The 16377-nt window shown below is 31.4% G+C and overlaps 1 protein-coding gene across 1 annotated transcript in view; it reads right to left on the bottom strand.

Annotated features, from left to right (window-relative positions):
- Nucleotides 1–16377, bottom strand: part of CSMD3 (CUB and Sushi multiple domains 3) — a 1470240-nt gene that overhangs the window by 856093 nt on the left and 597770 nt on the right. The window contains exons 8-9 of the mRNA NM_001424929.1: nucleotides 12175–12252; nucleotides 3582–3669 (exon numbers count right to left, since the gene is read on the bottom strand). Of these exons, the coding sequence (NP_001411858.1) occupies nucleotides 3582–3669; nucleotides 12175–12252 (166 nt within the window). The remainder of the gene's footprint in view (nucleotides 1–3581; nucleotides 3670–12174; nucleotides 12253–16377) is intronic.

Raw genomic sequence — 16377 nt, 5'->3', positions numbered from 1 at the left:
AAGTAATGCTCAAAATTCTGCAAGCCAGGCTTCAGCAATACATGAACCGTGAACTTCCAGATGTTCAAGCTGGTTTTAGAAAAGGCAGAGGAACCAGAGATCAAATTGCCAACATTCGCTGGATCACCGAGAAAGCAAGAGAGTTCCAGAAAAACATCTATTTCTGCTTTATTGACTATGCCAAAGCCTTTGACTGTGTGGATCACAATAAACTGTGGGAAATTCTGAAAGAGATGGGAATACCAGACCACCTGACCTGCCTCTTGAGAAATCTGTATTCAGGTCAGGAAGCAACAGTTAGAACTGGACATGGAACAACAGACTGGTTCCAAATAGGACAAGGAGTACATCAGGGCTGTATATTGTCACCCTGCTTATTTAACTTGTATTCAGAGTGCATCATGAGAAACATGGGCTAGAAGAAGCACAAGCTGGATTCAAGATTGTTGGGAGAAATATCAATAACCTCAGATATGCAGATGACACCACCCTTATGATAGAAAGTGCAGAGGAACTCAAAAGCCTCTTGATGAAAGTGAAAGAGGAGAGTAAAAAGTTTGGCTTAAAGCTCAACATTCAGAAAACGAAGATCATGGCATTTGGTCCCATCACTTCATGGCAAATAGATGGGGAAACAGTGGAAACAGTGTCAGACTTTTTTGGGGGCTCCAAAATCACTGCAGATGGTGACTGCAGCCATGAAATTAAAAGATGCTTACTCCTTGGAAGGAAAGTTATGACCACCCTAGATAGCATATTCAAAAGCAGAGACATTACTTTGCCAACAAAGGTCTGTCTAGTCAAGACTATGGGTTTTCCAGTGGTCATGTATGGATGTGAGAGTTGGACTATGAAGAAAGCTGAGCACCGAAGAATTGATGCTTTTGAACTGTGTTGTTGGAAAAGACTCTTGAGAGTCCCTTGGACTGCAAGGAGATCCAACCAGTCCATTCTAAAGGAGATCAGCCCTGGATGTTCTTTCGAAGGAATGATGCTAGAGCTGAAACTCCAGTACTTTGGCCACCTGATGCGAAGAGTTGACTCATTGGAAAAGACTCTGATCCTGAGATGGATTGAGAGTGGGAGGAGAAGGGGATGACAGAGGATAAGATGGCTGGATGGCATCACCGACTCGATGGTCTGAGTTTGAGTGAACTCTAGGAGTTGGTGATGGACAGGGAGGTTTGGCATGCTACGATTCATGGGGTCACAAAGAGTTGGACACGACTGAGCAACTGAACTGAACTGAAAAGGTAATTTAACCCTCTATATTACTATTTCTAATAGTAATAAGCCTATTTATAATAAACCGCATATTTTTGTAAAAAGTGAGACCAAATAGATACTAACATCAAGAATAATTATTTCCATTTATCTTTTCATACTACAATAGCAGCTAGGATTAAATACTCATTCGTCTTAAGTTCGCTACCATGTTTGCATATCTCATGCAACATTCACCTCAATACTAGGAAACAGGTATTATCATTTTTAGAGCTGAGGAAAACATCCTCAGAGAAGACAATATATTGATGGTTGATTGTAAGAATGGGATCTGAATGAAGTTTGTTTGGTTTCAAAGCATAATTTAACACAGTAATTAAAGGGTCAGGATATAGAATCAGGAAGTAATGAGTTCAAATTCCAGTTACATAAAATTATTAGCTGGATAAGCAGACTTTCAGTTTTATTTGTAAGTGAAAATAAAAGTGTTAGTTGCTCAGTTGTGTCTGATTCTTCTTGATGCCATGGACTGTAACACTCTAGGCTTTTCTTTTCATGGAATTCTCCAGGCAAGAATACTGGAGTGGGTAGCCATTCCCTTTTCCAAGGGATCTTTCCAACCCAGGGATCGAACCTGGGTCTCCTGCATTGCAGGCAGATATTTTACCATCTGAGCCAAGGTGGAATAAAATAACAAACAGGTTATTATAGGTTTTATTATTATAGGGTTTTTATTAAATAAAGTATACATATACAAATACCAGGTATGTTGATGACATTTTACAGTCTATAAAATATCACTTTTAACTACTGAGATTGAGATTTAGTTGATTTTTAATATACTTAGGTTATTAAGCTCTAACTCTGACTGGATTCTGGGTCTTTTGAATTTCTTTTTAATGTGATTTTTCATACAATATTATCCATATTAATTATCAGGCTAGTTAAAGTTCTGCAATTTTTTTAGAAAATTACAAGTTTATTCATATTGAACTAATATTGTTTTCCCCTGCAAGAATATCAAAATATAACTTTAAGTCAAATGATCCATGGAGACAAAATATTCATAGGTTTTTATTATAAGAACTACATTTTTAGTCACGGGGAATTTCTTCAGAAGTCCTTTATACAAACAGAATAAAGAAGCAAAGAATGTAAATGTGTGGTATGTGAAACTATAACCATTATCATTTTAAAATTTAATATATCATGAATATTTTGTGAAAATAGTATTGTGAACTAAATTATCACTTAGTATTTTATAGGATTTTTGTATCTTTTATTTGTAAAATGTTACATTCAGAGGACTACTGAAAATTCAATATTTTTAAACAATATTGTGTCATAGTGTAAATTAATAGTTACCATATTATTAAGTGCACTATTCCTTTGACATATTTAACCATGAGTGCTCTGTGTGCTAAATCACTTCAGTCATGTCTGACTCTACAACCTCAGGAACTATAGTCCACCAGTCTCTTCTGTCCATGGGATTCTCCAGTGAAGAATACTGGAGTGGATTACTGTGCCCTCCTCCAGGAGATCTTTCTGTACCAGGGATGGAACCCACGTATTTTTTTTTCCTGCACTGGCAGGCAGATTCTTTACCTCTAGCACCACCTGGGAAGCCTAGTCTACTATGTATATTTTCTGTGCTGTAAGTAAACTTGATTTCAATTTTTAAAATAAATACTAAATTTAAGATGGAGATAAACCTTATTCAAATTAAATTTTCTTTTAAATAAAATGTTTATAGAACATTTGCAGGAAGGTTTCACATGCAGTATCTCATTTGAAACATCATTCTATGTGATAAATTTGATTTACATGTTACAGAAGAGGAAACTCTGGCAGACAGGATTGAAAAACTTACTCAAGATCAGACAATTAATAAACATTAGAATATGAATTCAAACCTATGTATTTCAAATTGAATCTCATGATTTTCCACTTACTGTGCTGTGCTGTGCTTAGTTGCTTAGTTGTGCCCAACTTCTTGTGACCCCATTGACTGTAGCCTGCCAGGCTCCTCTGTCCATGATGGTTCTCCAGGCAAGATTACTGGAGTGGGTTGCCATGCCCTCCTCCAGGGAATCCTCCCAACCCAGGGATCCAACCGAGTTCTCCCACATAGCACATGACAATAAATTAATCATTTAAACTTAAAAAAGTTCCCTGATAAATTTGATGTTATTTCGTCACTTTAGTGAAATATTATTAATCATAACACTTCAGTGAAATCTAGCTGCCACACTTTTAAGTCACCACGTCTTCATCTCCATATTATTATACTTGAAATTTAAATTAAAATAAACTTTAACAAAGTTAATAATGAAATAAAAAATTTTAAATCATACCTAAAATCCGATCCAATTCTCTTCCCATTTTCTGGTTCTCCTGGATCTGGGCATAAATTGGAAGCTGTCTTAATACCTCCCTCATTTACTGAAACAACAGGAACACAAGAAAAGAAAGAATCAAAACATGTATGATTAGAAAATCAAAAGTGATATTCATTTCAAATTGTACATAAAATATATTCTTGTATTTTATTATTCTAATCACTACAATTTATACATGGAATGTTAAATATAATTTTATAAACCAATAATGAGAACAAAAATACTTTTTAATTTGTGGATATATAAAACATAATTTCCATGTTTCTATTCAGTGACATACTACTTTGAATATTAACACATTAACAGTTAACACTTTATTTTTAATTACTATCAAATTTTGAAATCTCTGTAATGCACTCCATAGGTATCATTGCCAGAGTTTCCATTAATTATTGGCAGCAGAGAAGTCACTACCAGTTATATCAGTGTCATCAGATACTTGTTATTTTTAAAGTTGCAACATAAAAATAAAGCCAATACAATATTGTAAAGTAAAAAATAATAATAATAATAAAAAAAATAAAAAAAAACTTTATGGAAAAAGTTTAAGGATAATGGCAATTTTTAACGGGTATATAACAAGGAATTTATTCTGCCAATGTGAAAATAAAACTGTGATGCAAGTTATCATGCATGTCGTTGAATTATGCTTTAATGCTGAAAATCAAATTAAGGGCTTTACCCTTTAACAAGTCCCATGACTATGTTTTATTGTACACTTTCAGCAGTTTCTTCAGAACACCCTATTGATAAATTATGTATTCATATTTTCAGTGAATGTGCTCACAGTAAATAAATAATTCCCTAAGAAATCTTTTTTTTTAATGGGAAGATTATTAAACCAGATGAAGTCTGAAATATCTGAGTGACACTGTTTCATGAACTCAATCTTATAGCAAATTGGAGAATAACTTCTATTTTGCTCTTCATCAACTTATCTGCTTTTTAAAGAAAAGAATAGGACCTGAGTAGAGACTCTAGAAATGAAAAAATCTAAACTTTGCTATGGTTCTTGTCCTACACTGTGAATTGGAATCACCTATAGAGTTTTTTTTTTTCTTCTTCTTCTTTTATGAAAAAACAGATGCTTACTTTTCTGTCTAGATATTCTAATGCAGTGATTCTGGGTAGACACTGTGAACCAGTTGGTTTTGTTGTTGTTTTCTTGTTTGTTTTTAAAATAATCTTCTATGGGATTCTAATGAAGAGTCAATGTTTAAAAACACTGGATTCCTGCATCATTTAGCATGGATTGTCAACTTATTTAAATTGATTTATCAGATAGCAAGATAAGTATCTTGCTTATCAAGATAAGTATGACCAACAGTCATAACTCTGATAAAGCTGTCATATTTTCAACTAGATATGAAATTTTGTGTTTGCACTTTTATTCTATAAAAATTAATTTCTCAAATACCCTCACATATATTTTTATTGCTGCCAACTTAATTATAAATTCACTAATTCATACAATACATGTGATTTTTTTTTCCCATTTTCTGGGTCTGCTGACTTGCTAATTTATTTTTACTTCTCTGGTTTTTGTTATTATGTTTTCTTTTGGCCACTCTTTTACTTTAGCTTATATCATATACAGAGGGCAAATTTAAAGGCACTGACCCACAATTCTCAATATACTGAATTTTATTCATGACTTGAAAAATTCTCTCTTTGCTAAGGACTTGCAACCTAAGGTTGTATCTTTTTTTTCCCCCCCAAGCTCCTTCCTGATCCTTCAATGGCCTACTAGGTCCCTACCAAAAATCTCCTAATCATTTCATGTGCATGTTCAAATCTAATTTAATCCTTTTTTTTTCTATTATCATTCTCTTCCAATTCATCTTGAGTACTAGAAGAGAATTAAACTTTCTCAAACACAGCTTTCATTACTGTCCAAATATGCTATGATTCTAGATTTCTAAGCATATCTATTATATTTCCCAATAGCCACCAAGATACATCCATAACCCAAGTACAACAGATTCTTCATTCTTCTGCAATTAAGATACACCCGTAATCCAAGTCCAACAGACTCTTTATTATTATGCAAGTTTAATGGTTAGCTATGCTCCTTCTTTGTGCCTTCTTCAAGTCTTCATGTTTTCCTTTTCTTCCTCTTTAGCTATCAAAATTCTATATATAATGTTCAGGACTCAGCTCAAGTCCCACCTTTTGCAAAATACAATCTCTTATTTCTTTTCAGATTTTCTAATCCTCCCTGGTGGCTCAAACGATAAAGCGTCTCCCTACAATGAGGGAAACCCGGGTTCAATCCCTGGATTGGGAAGATCTCCTGGAGAAGGAAATGGCAACCCACGCCAATATTCTTGCCTGGAAAATTCCATGGACAGAGAAGCCTGGTAGGCTACAGTCCATGGGGTCGCAAAGAGTTGGACAAGACTGAGAGACTTCACTTTCACTTTTACTTTCCTTTTTATATAACATGAACAATTTTATATTTAATTTTTAAATTATCTTATCATACTCTTTAATAGTTTCATATTCCTTTGTTATATATACAAATATATATTTGGTAAAGATAAGGAAAAAGCTATCATTACTTTAATATTCCTACAGTACCCAGATGGGGTAAATGATTTCTCAGTGAATATTTCCTAGTAGTTTAATTAAAAACAATGTGTTATACACTGTTTACAATGAGTAGAATATTTTTTCTATGGGAAGCACTATCTTTCTTATCTCTGACTTTTGAAAATATTGTAGTATATGTCATTAAAATGTGACTTTTTAACATATGATAGAGATAAGAAAAAGTAGTGGAATGATATAGGCTTCTTACATTAGTATATTAAATTTATAACACAAATTATATATAAGTATATAAATGGAATATATTTGAAAATAAAAAATAAATGTCTTATTTTTCCACTTTATCATCATTATTGCCTAGTTTCATATAAATTTAACAACAGCTGACACTTACATCATACTTACTATATGTCAGTAACTAATCTACACCTTTTGGAGAAGGCAATGGCACCCCACTCCAGTACTCTTGCTTGGAAAATCCCATGGGTGGAGGAGCCTGGTAGGCTGCAGTCCATGGGTCGCTAAGAGTCGGACACGACTGAGCAACTTCACTTTCACTTTTCACTTTCATGCATTGGAGAAGGAAATGGCAACCCACTCCAGTATTCTTGCCTAGAGAATCCCAGGACTGGGGGAGCCTGGTGGGCTGCCGTCTATGGGGTCACACAGAGTCAGACATGACTGAAACGACTTAGCAGCAGCAGCAGCAGCAGCAATCTACACCTTTTACATGTATCAACTCATTTAATTTTCACAAGAATCTGAAAGGTGGCTACTATTATTATACATTTCTTACAGGTGAGGAAACTGAGATATAGAGAGGTTAAAACATATTTCTAAAGTCCTATTTCTACTTTCTGCCATGGTCTAGGTTTCAACCTTGGCAGACTGATTCAAGAAATTCTACTCTTAACCCTTGAGTACTCCATCCTATACAGAAAGTTCAGAAAGGCAAAATGGCATCAATAATTAAAATTCAAAACACTTTTCCAAATATTTTATTTTTCTTCCCTAGTGGCTCAGATAGTGAATAATGCAAAGCATATTTATAATTTTCACCATGTTCACTTAATTAATCCCAGTTCTTAAGATATAATTGTCAAATTACTTTTGTCTATTTGAAAAGTATCTTTCAAACTACTGTTTCTGGATATCTACAATAGGTGAAAAAGTTCCCAATTTAAAATGTGAAGAAAATAGGAAAGCTTCTGCATGATATATGCATTTAAGGTTTTTTAAAGTATTTAAAACTAAAAAAATAAAATAAAATAAAAAAGTATATCATCTATTTTTCTTATATTTAAGTGCATGCTAAGGTGATTCCCTGCCAGGCTCCTCTGTCCATGGGATTCTATAGAAAAGAATACTGGAGTGGGTTGCTATGCCCTCCTCAAGGGGATTTTCCTGACCCAGGGATGGAACCCATGTCTCTTATGTCTCATGCCTTGACAGGTGGGTCCTTTACCACTAGCACCACCTGGGAACACCTTTTAATAATCAAGTAGCATAAAAATGCTGGTTTATTTCTTATATCATATTTCTTATATTACCTCTCTCTTACATTACCTCTCCTGCATTAGCAGGTGAGTTCTTTACCACTAGCACCACCTGAGAAGCCCTTCTGATATTTAGATACTAGATAATTTTCTGTAGCTAGTGATGCCAAGACATTCAAATGAAGTTAGTATCCATTCAATCACCTACTTTCACTAAATAATGCCATTCAAACAATTGGACAAATATGTATCCCTTTTACGTCTTTCAATTTGAATAATAACTTGTAAAAAGAACATGCATGCTCTTTAAAAAATTAATTACATGGACAGGGCCCTGTCTCTTGAAAAGAGCATGACTATGGGAATATTCCTTTTGCTCTGATCTTAACGATAATAATAATACTGTTATTATTATCATTACTACTGCTACTACTAATACAATATGAATCCCTTTCCCCACATATCAGTGGGAAAAAAACAGAGAGGAGAGCAGAATTTTAAAATTTAAAATTTAATTTAAAATTAAATTTAAATTTAAAACTTTAAAATTTAAAGCAAAATTTTAAAAATTGGATGAATTGTCATTTCATGTTTAACATCAAAGTATGTTTGTTATATATGTATTTATAAAATATGCTATAGGAATCTTTTTGCACAATATTATACTATGTTTTAGCTTGAAAACACTATAAAATCAGTCAATATAAGAATGCTGCTGCTGCTGCTGTTAAGTCGCTTCAGTCGTGTCCTACTCTGTGTGACCCCATAGACGGCAGCCCACCAGGCGCCCCCGTCCCTGGGATTCTCCAGGCAAGAACACTGGAGTGGGTTGCCATTTCCTTCTCCAATGCATGAAAGTGAAAAGTCAAAGTGAAGTCGCTCAGTCGTGTCCGACTCTTTGCGACCCCATGGACTGCAGCCCATCAGGCTCCCCTATCCATGGGATTTTCCAGGCAAGTGTACTGGAGTGGGGTGCCATTGCCTTCTCCGCAATATCAGAATAAAATACTATTATTATAAGCAAGTTTTCTGAACCATCCAATTTTATATGGGATATAATATTAAAAAAAAGTGGGCAAGACTAAGTTCAATCAATTCAAATTTTTACATATAAAAATATTTTATTTTATACATTAAAAATAGTTTTTACTTTATTTGCAAATCTATTATCTTTGATAAATAACAAGATATAGATAGAGACTACATAGACTTCAGATACCAAAGTTGGAAAAATAATTTGAATTAGCCATTTAAACAATGAAATGCTTCCCATGAAAACTGTTGCAGTCTCCTAAATCTCTTATTAATTTACTCCTTAGTTAAAAATTAAAGGTGCTATTGTGGGAAGACACACTTTGAAAACGTCTGTAGTTCATGTCCTCTATAATTATGCTCATTTCTGGAAATGCTTGTGATAGAATTGTTTTTTCAAATAATATAAGCTTTATTATTTTTTTTCAAGTGAATGTTTAATGTCAGATAAAAATTGTCTTCTTTGAAAATTTGGTCCTGTTTTAAATAAATGATTCAAAGAGATGAAAACCCAAACGCTTACTTGATAACAAGTATATAATAATGATAAAAAATTAAAGCATTATAAATTTCTCTGTGATCAATAATAGATAATATATATTTTAAACTATTAATAGTTACTAAACATTTAAGGAAAAATTATAGAAAAATAAAATGTAAAATTATATTTGTTTATTACTTTGTGACTATCAAAGAATTGACATAAATAATTTTGTCTTGTTGAAAATGGAAGTATTTATATTCAAAAATAAAAATAAGAAAGCTCAAGGGTATATTTTACCTCCTACATAAGCTGTAATGGATGAATGCAAAATTTATTTTAAAATTATGAAGTAAACATTTTTTGCTTTATGAGTAATTTTCTTATTTTTGTTTCAATAATTGTATTCCCGACAATATAAAGGATTTTTTTTTTAGTTAAAAAATAAAAAATATATATATATATATTTAATTAGGGTTTATTTGTCTCCCCAGACACACTCATGTCTTAATCCCCTTTTGGTTCACCCTCATAATCACTCTACAAGAACAATGAAAATAATATGAATGTCCACTAAGGCAATGTACCAAGTATAAAGAGCTACATATATCTTTTTTTTTTTAACTAAATATATTTGGCATGTAACATGGTTTAATGTTAAGGTATATAGCATGTTCGGAGAAGGCAATGGCACCCCACTCCAGTACTCTTGCCTGGAAAATCCCATGGGCAGAGGAGCCTGGCAGGCTGCAGTCCATGGGGTCGCTAAGAGTCGGACACGACTGAGCGACTTCCCTTTCAATTTTCACTTTCATGCATTGGAGAAGGAAATGGCAACCCACTCCAGTGTTCTTGCCTGGAGAATACCAGGGACGGGGGAGCCTGGTGGGCTGCCATCTATGGGGTCGCTCAGAGTCAGACATGACTGAAGTGACTTAGCAGCATACAGCATGTTATTATGATACATGTAATATAATTGCAGGTGATATAGATTTATATACATCTTAATTCCTTGATAAATCTCAGATGTTCAGTAATAGCCTGATTTCCCCAGGACATGGAAAATTTTGAAGTATGAAGCATATAAAATAACATTTGTTTAGCCAAAATGAGGAAAAGGAAAAAAGTAATAGCTTATAATTCTCCTTAGTTTCCAAAATAAATACATTAGCCACACAAAATATTGAGGGAAAAGTAGTAAACAGAATTATTTAAGTCTGCAAACATTTATTTCATGTTGACATGATAAAACTTGATATGTCAGAATAATTTCATCTAACAAAATTTTTCTGTTCATATTTTCTATTATAATAAAAAATTTTTTATCTCTGAATGTATCAAATAGTTATACTGAAAATATTATAGATTATTTATTGTTCTTAAAAACTAATATATCTGTTTTGAAAATATGTTTTAATCCTAAAAATATAACAATGTAATTATAACAGATTTATGCTGTTGTATGGCAGAAACCTGGTGGTCTTCTTCCCTGGTGGCTTCGTGGCTCGGATGGTAAAGCGTCTGTCTACAATACAGGAGACCCAGGTTTGATCCCTGGGTGGGAAGATCTCCTGGAGAAGGAAATGGCAACCCACTCCAGTATTCTTGCCTGGAAAATCCCATGGATGGAGGAGCCTGGTAGGTTACAGTCCATGGGGTCCCAAAGAGTCAGACATGACTGAGCTTTCACTTTTCATGGCAGAAACCAACATAAAATTGTAAGCACTATAAGGCAACTTTCCTCCAATTAGCTAACTAAATAAACAAATTAAAATAAACAATAAATCATTATTATGTGACTAAATACTTTGAAATGAACTGTCTAATGCTTTCCAAACAGGTAACCCAATTTGAGGATTTCCTACTTATATTTCCTATGTTTGGTTTCATATTCTCAAATCTAACAAAATGTGAAAATCATATATTAAAATTAGAACACTTTAAAATATTTGATACCAACAAGCTCCAAGTTTGCTTTTGATAATTGCTGTAATTGCTCAATTATGTCACTTACTGTTTCAAATAAAACTCAAATATGGGGGTAGAATCTTTATCTGATATAGTAAGTGATTGTTTTATAAATAGTTTTAAATTCATTTCATCAGATCATTTGGAATTGAATAAAAATAAATAATGCTAAAATACATATATTCACTAAAAAAGAATAACATTTATAAGAATTAATCTTATTTATTATCAATAAGGCATTTTAGAAATCAGATGTGGTGTCATAAATGACTTCTTTCAAAATTTATTATATGTATCTATAAACTACTATTGATTAGTATTGACAAATGCATAGCTCTCTTAAATGTTTTACTGTATGTTCATTTATATTCATATAACAATGAATATTCTAGTTTGATGATTCTTAATCTGATGCTTATGGATGAACTTCAGATGATCTATAAATCCCTGAATATTAAGCAAAACTGTGTATTGGGGCACACATAAATATATGTAATTCAGTTCATTTCATGAGATTTTTCTAAAAAAAAAAATTAATTAGTTCATTTACAAAGTTCTTGACTTAAAGGATTTCTTTAAATTAACTCAAACTAAAGTATCTTTTTCCCGTAAATGAAAAATTGCTATTAAAAATTTTCCCTTACAAAAATAATTATGTTGAAATGTAGATATGTTCAAACAGAAATTCCTACAAGAAATCATCAATTTAATGGTTTTTACTCATTTTTTAATCTCACATACTAGAATTAGAAAACTAGAATGTTATCAACACGCTAGATCAGAGTTTTTGTTTTTTACATTTTGAAACAATCTGAGCTCCAAAGTTTACCACATTAACCTAAAATTCAATATGCATTTAAATATAAGAAAATATTGAATAATAACCATGCATGTTATATAGATATTAATGCAGTTAATTTGCTAAATACACAAACGTTTTTATAAAACACACAAACAACATAGACAACCACAAACTTCACTCTTGCACTAGAGAAAGAAACAAAAAAAGGAGTACACTCACAGATAGAAAACTTGTTGCTGTTGTCTTTCCCTGGAAACAATTTAAATCCTCTAGATTTAAAATCTATGGCCTTTTTCACTAGTTAAGAAAACAAACAAAAACATGTATCAGGATACACAATTCCAAAATGAAATTCAAGTTAACAAATTTTGTTAGCATGGTATTATGCAAGTTAAGAAACTGCTTTCTTAAGCCTGATATAGGGTACCCGGAAGAAAGTAAAGGAAAAAAATAGCAATTTGATTACTAAGTAGTAAAAATACCAAGCAGTATAAAAATTTTAAAGGTTCCATAGGGAGAATCCTGCATACATATATAGGTACTTTTAAACACTAATGAGCTTTTGTAGAAGAGGAAAAAAAAAAAGAAAAATTAACTATCATAAGTCATTTGAATTCATCTAATTTTATGAAAAATTAAACTAGAAAAATAAAAATACTGATATAAAAGTGGGAAGAATTTAACGAACCTGCTTTTTTAAATAAACTAATGTATTTTTAAAGTAATTTAGCTTAATTTAAATATTAGGACACATTTAAGAAAATGACATCATTGAAAAAACTTTAAATGTATTTTGTTATTTCTTCTGATAAGCATTTCCAAATTTCATAAACACAGCTTTTGAACAATGATCGATGTTCAGACTATATTGTATGAAATTTATGAAAGTGAATCACAACTTTTTGGATTTCATCTAAAATATGTTGCTACTATTTTTGATATTATGATATTAAATCAACATCATAAGAGGCTAGCATATTTCACTGTCACTAAAGCAGATATGACTGGATTTGCCTAAAGAAACACATAAACTCAACAAAGTAACTTGGAACATTTTAGAAACATTTTTTCAAGTATTTTAGTATTTTAGATGAAAATATTATCCTTTAAATGTAAATTATTTTGTTAACTACAGCTCCTATAAAAGTGATAAACTAGTTCAGAAGACTACTTTCTACTTTATTTAAGTTTTAATGACACCAAGTGAAAAAAAGTCAAAGAAATTTTAATTAAAACCTCACTAATTAAAAAAATGTTATGTAAACTGATCAAATGATACATTTAAATAACAATTATTGTGTTTAAAAACACAGGAACAAGAATGCAAGGGATATATTTAGCTTCCTCAATTATAATTTGAGTTGCTTTACATATTGCTTTTTATGGGGACTACAGATAGAAATGATAGCCTGAAACATTTTGGCAATTAGGTTTTGTTCATTCCATGAATTTGAAAACAGTAAAACTGATTGCTCTTTGAAGGTTTAAAGTGATCATTACACTAATTCCTACTTGCCATTTTACCCAATTAGTTCAAATGAAGGGTATTTTATTGATTTTGAAGGTTTTTTCCTTTTTTTTCCTGGTCACTAACTTTAAAAGTACAAAGGTAGAGACAGAATTCAATGGCTTACTGAAATATATAGTTATGAGCTACTGATACATAATATTAAAAAAAAAAAAAAGATGAAAATGATCCTTGAAGTAGGATTTAAAAGATCTGATTCTTTAGTAGCTATTGATTTTGGACAAGAATCTGCCTTTTTATCTCAGTCTTTTCTCTTAAAATAAGTAGTTAGGACTAGATGACTAGATGAGTGTTTTACAATTTTGAGATTCTTTATCCGAGGCCCTTTATTTAGAGTAAAAGAATGGCTCTATCTTTCTCAGGTTATGTTTTTTGTTGTAATCCTCTTACACACCCCAACCCCCAAGGTAAGCTGAAGTTTAGTCCTACTGTTGTATTTGGCTGGTTGCTTTAAATTTAGTTCTGCTGCTTGTAAATTTTCCTGCTATCTGAAAATTATTTTTAACAAAATTTGCATTTTGTATTTTGAGGCATAATTCTAGATTCTCCTGATCTAAACATGAATTATAAGCAGAAATTCTACCTCTACTTTTCTCTACATTATGAAATTAATATTACAGAGGGGTTGCAAAACTTCACAGTATTTTTAGCACATATCTGAAATTCTTAAAGAATAAAGAAAACATGAAAAGATTATAAACTCAAAGAAGAAAGTTGAAAAAGAAAAGTCCAGAGGCTCAAAGAGCTCAGTTATTAGAAATAGTGAATTATGAAAACTACTCTGTGTGAGTGTATGTGCGTGTATATGTGTGTAGAAATGAGGTTTATGTAATGTTCTTACATTTAAACTTGATTATTTGGCTGTCAGGGACAATACCTAGCTAAGAAAATGCCATCTCAAACCAAGAAGTTTTAAATAGCTTCCTGGTTCTGAAGGGACCTGGCCTTATTTTTTAAAAGCATCTATTTATCAATTTTTATTGAAGAAAAGTAAAAAGCAAAATAATAGTTGTAACACAGATGCAGAAGATGAAAAGCCAGGAGAATACCCGTTTTAAGAGATAAAAAGGAGTGAATAGAAATATAATATAAAGTTTAAATTAACCAAAATTTTTAAATATGTTAAACAGTAAACTCATAATTTAGATAATTTTATAATTTCAACACCAAGAGCATATCACATATCTTTTCTTGAATATTAATAAACTGAAAGGACAAATACTGCAAGTACCAATTGTAAGATATGCTCTAAATCATAAATCAGTGAGATGTTAATTTTCAAATATATGCCATAAAAGATATACTTACTACATTTTACAAGGTATATGTATTAAATATTGCCATGATATCAAGAATAAGTGCTGCTAATCATCACATTTATCTAATAAAATTAACCTAACTTTTTCTACAGGTGTATTTCAGCTATAAGCATGTCAAATTTATTTTATCATACAGATATTAAAATATGTTGTATATCATTTTTAAAATGATAAAAGACAATGTGCTGCTTGTGTTGATCTCTTCCACTGTACTGTGAGTTTCTCAAAAGACAGCATTATTGTACTTAAGAGGTTTTTGTTGCACAAGTATATGATTGAATGTATATATGCAGTATTGTAAATTCTATTCCACTGAAGGCATTTTGTTCAGATAGTTTCCTTCATTAGTCATGAATTAGGAAGAAAAGAAATGAATGTTCAAGATGAAATATTTTTATGTGAAAAACTTTTTAAATAAAAAAACTATGCATGTTCTGATAAATTTTTAATATATTTCATTAAATGCAAGACATGTAGACATATGCAGAGATCCATCACCTTCATTTTTTTCTGCTTTTCACTTTTCACATGCTAAAAAATTTTGTTCATTTTCACTTATTACTTTTTTGGTTTGATCATGCCATATTTAACATAATGAAATATTTTTTCATAAAATAAATTTATAAAATTTCATAAATTTATATATTTCATAATTTTTCATATTATTTCATAATATTTTATAATATGGAAAATATCTGTCAGAAAGGAATATAGAAATATCTGTCAGAAAGGCTCATAATCAAATCCATCTTTTTAGTTGTAAGCCCAAGACACCAAAAAATATTTTGTTCTTATAATCCTCATTTATGCAGTTTTAAATCACTGTAGAGAATTATCATTGCAGTATTTTCCAGATCAATATTGTTCTGTTATTTTCACAATGAATTTTAATTTATAAAATGGATTTTAAAAACTTACCAAAATACTGATGTTGTTTGGTGTTACATAAACCTCATCTAACTTCCATGTTAATCACCTAAAGTCACTTATTTAAAATTATTAAAGTTACAATGTCTTATTAAAATAATAATATATGTCCACATATGGATAATGTGCTAGATTTTGTTTCAAATATCAACACTTTTGTGTGTGTGAAGCAGGTGGCATATGAGCTTGTTTTTATGTTAGAGAATCTTCATTTGTAAAAACAAAGTACTGGTGCCACTTTTAACCATGAGGAAACTAACCACATTACATAAATGTACTAAAAGGAATTCAACCATCAGGTGGAGGTTTAGAAAAGATGATCTTAAAGTGTTCCTTCTATCACTGAGCTTCTAAAACGTAGTCATAAAACATTTCATGGCTTCAATTTTCTTATTTTAAAATTGATACACTCTTTACTATATAACCTCAAAGTCACACACCAATATTTTTTTTTTATTTCACTGCTATGTATATACAGTGAAAACTTGTAATTTTTGAGAACATTTATCTTTGAAAAAGAAGAAACAGACATGTTTAGTTTTAGTGAGCAGAACATTCTTTCATTGGAAAATACTGTTTTAGATTTGTATGTAATTCCTGTAGAGAAGCATTGGCCACTATTTATTAAGTGTTATCTGAACATCTAAA

The sequence above is a fragment of the Bos taurus genome, chromosome 14 (genome assembly GCF_002263795.3).
Source record: "Bos taurus isolate L1 Dominette 01449 registration number 42190680 breed Hereford chromosome 14, ARS-UCD2.0, whole genome shotgun sequence".
Taxonomy (NCBI): domain Eukaryota; kingdom Metazoa; phylum Chordata; class Mammalia; order Artiodactyla; family Bovidae; genus Bos; species Bos taurus.
This window is presented reverse-complemented; position numbering and strand designations above follow the sequence as displayed.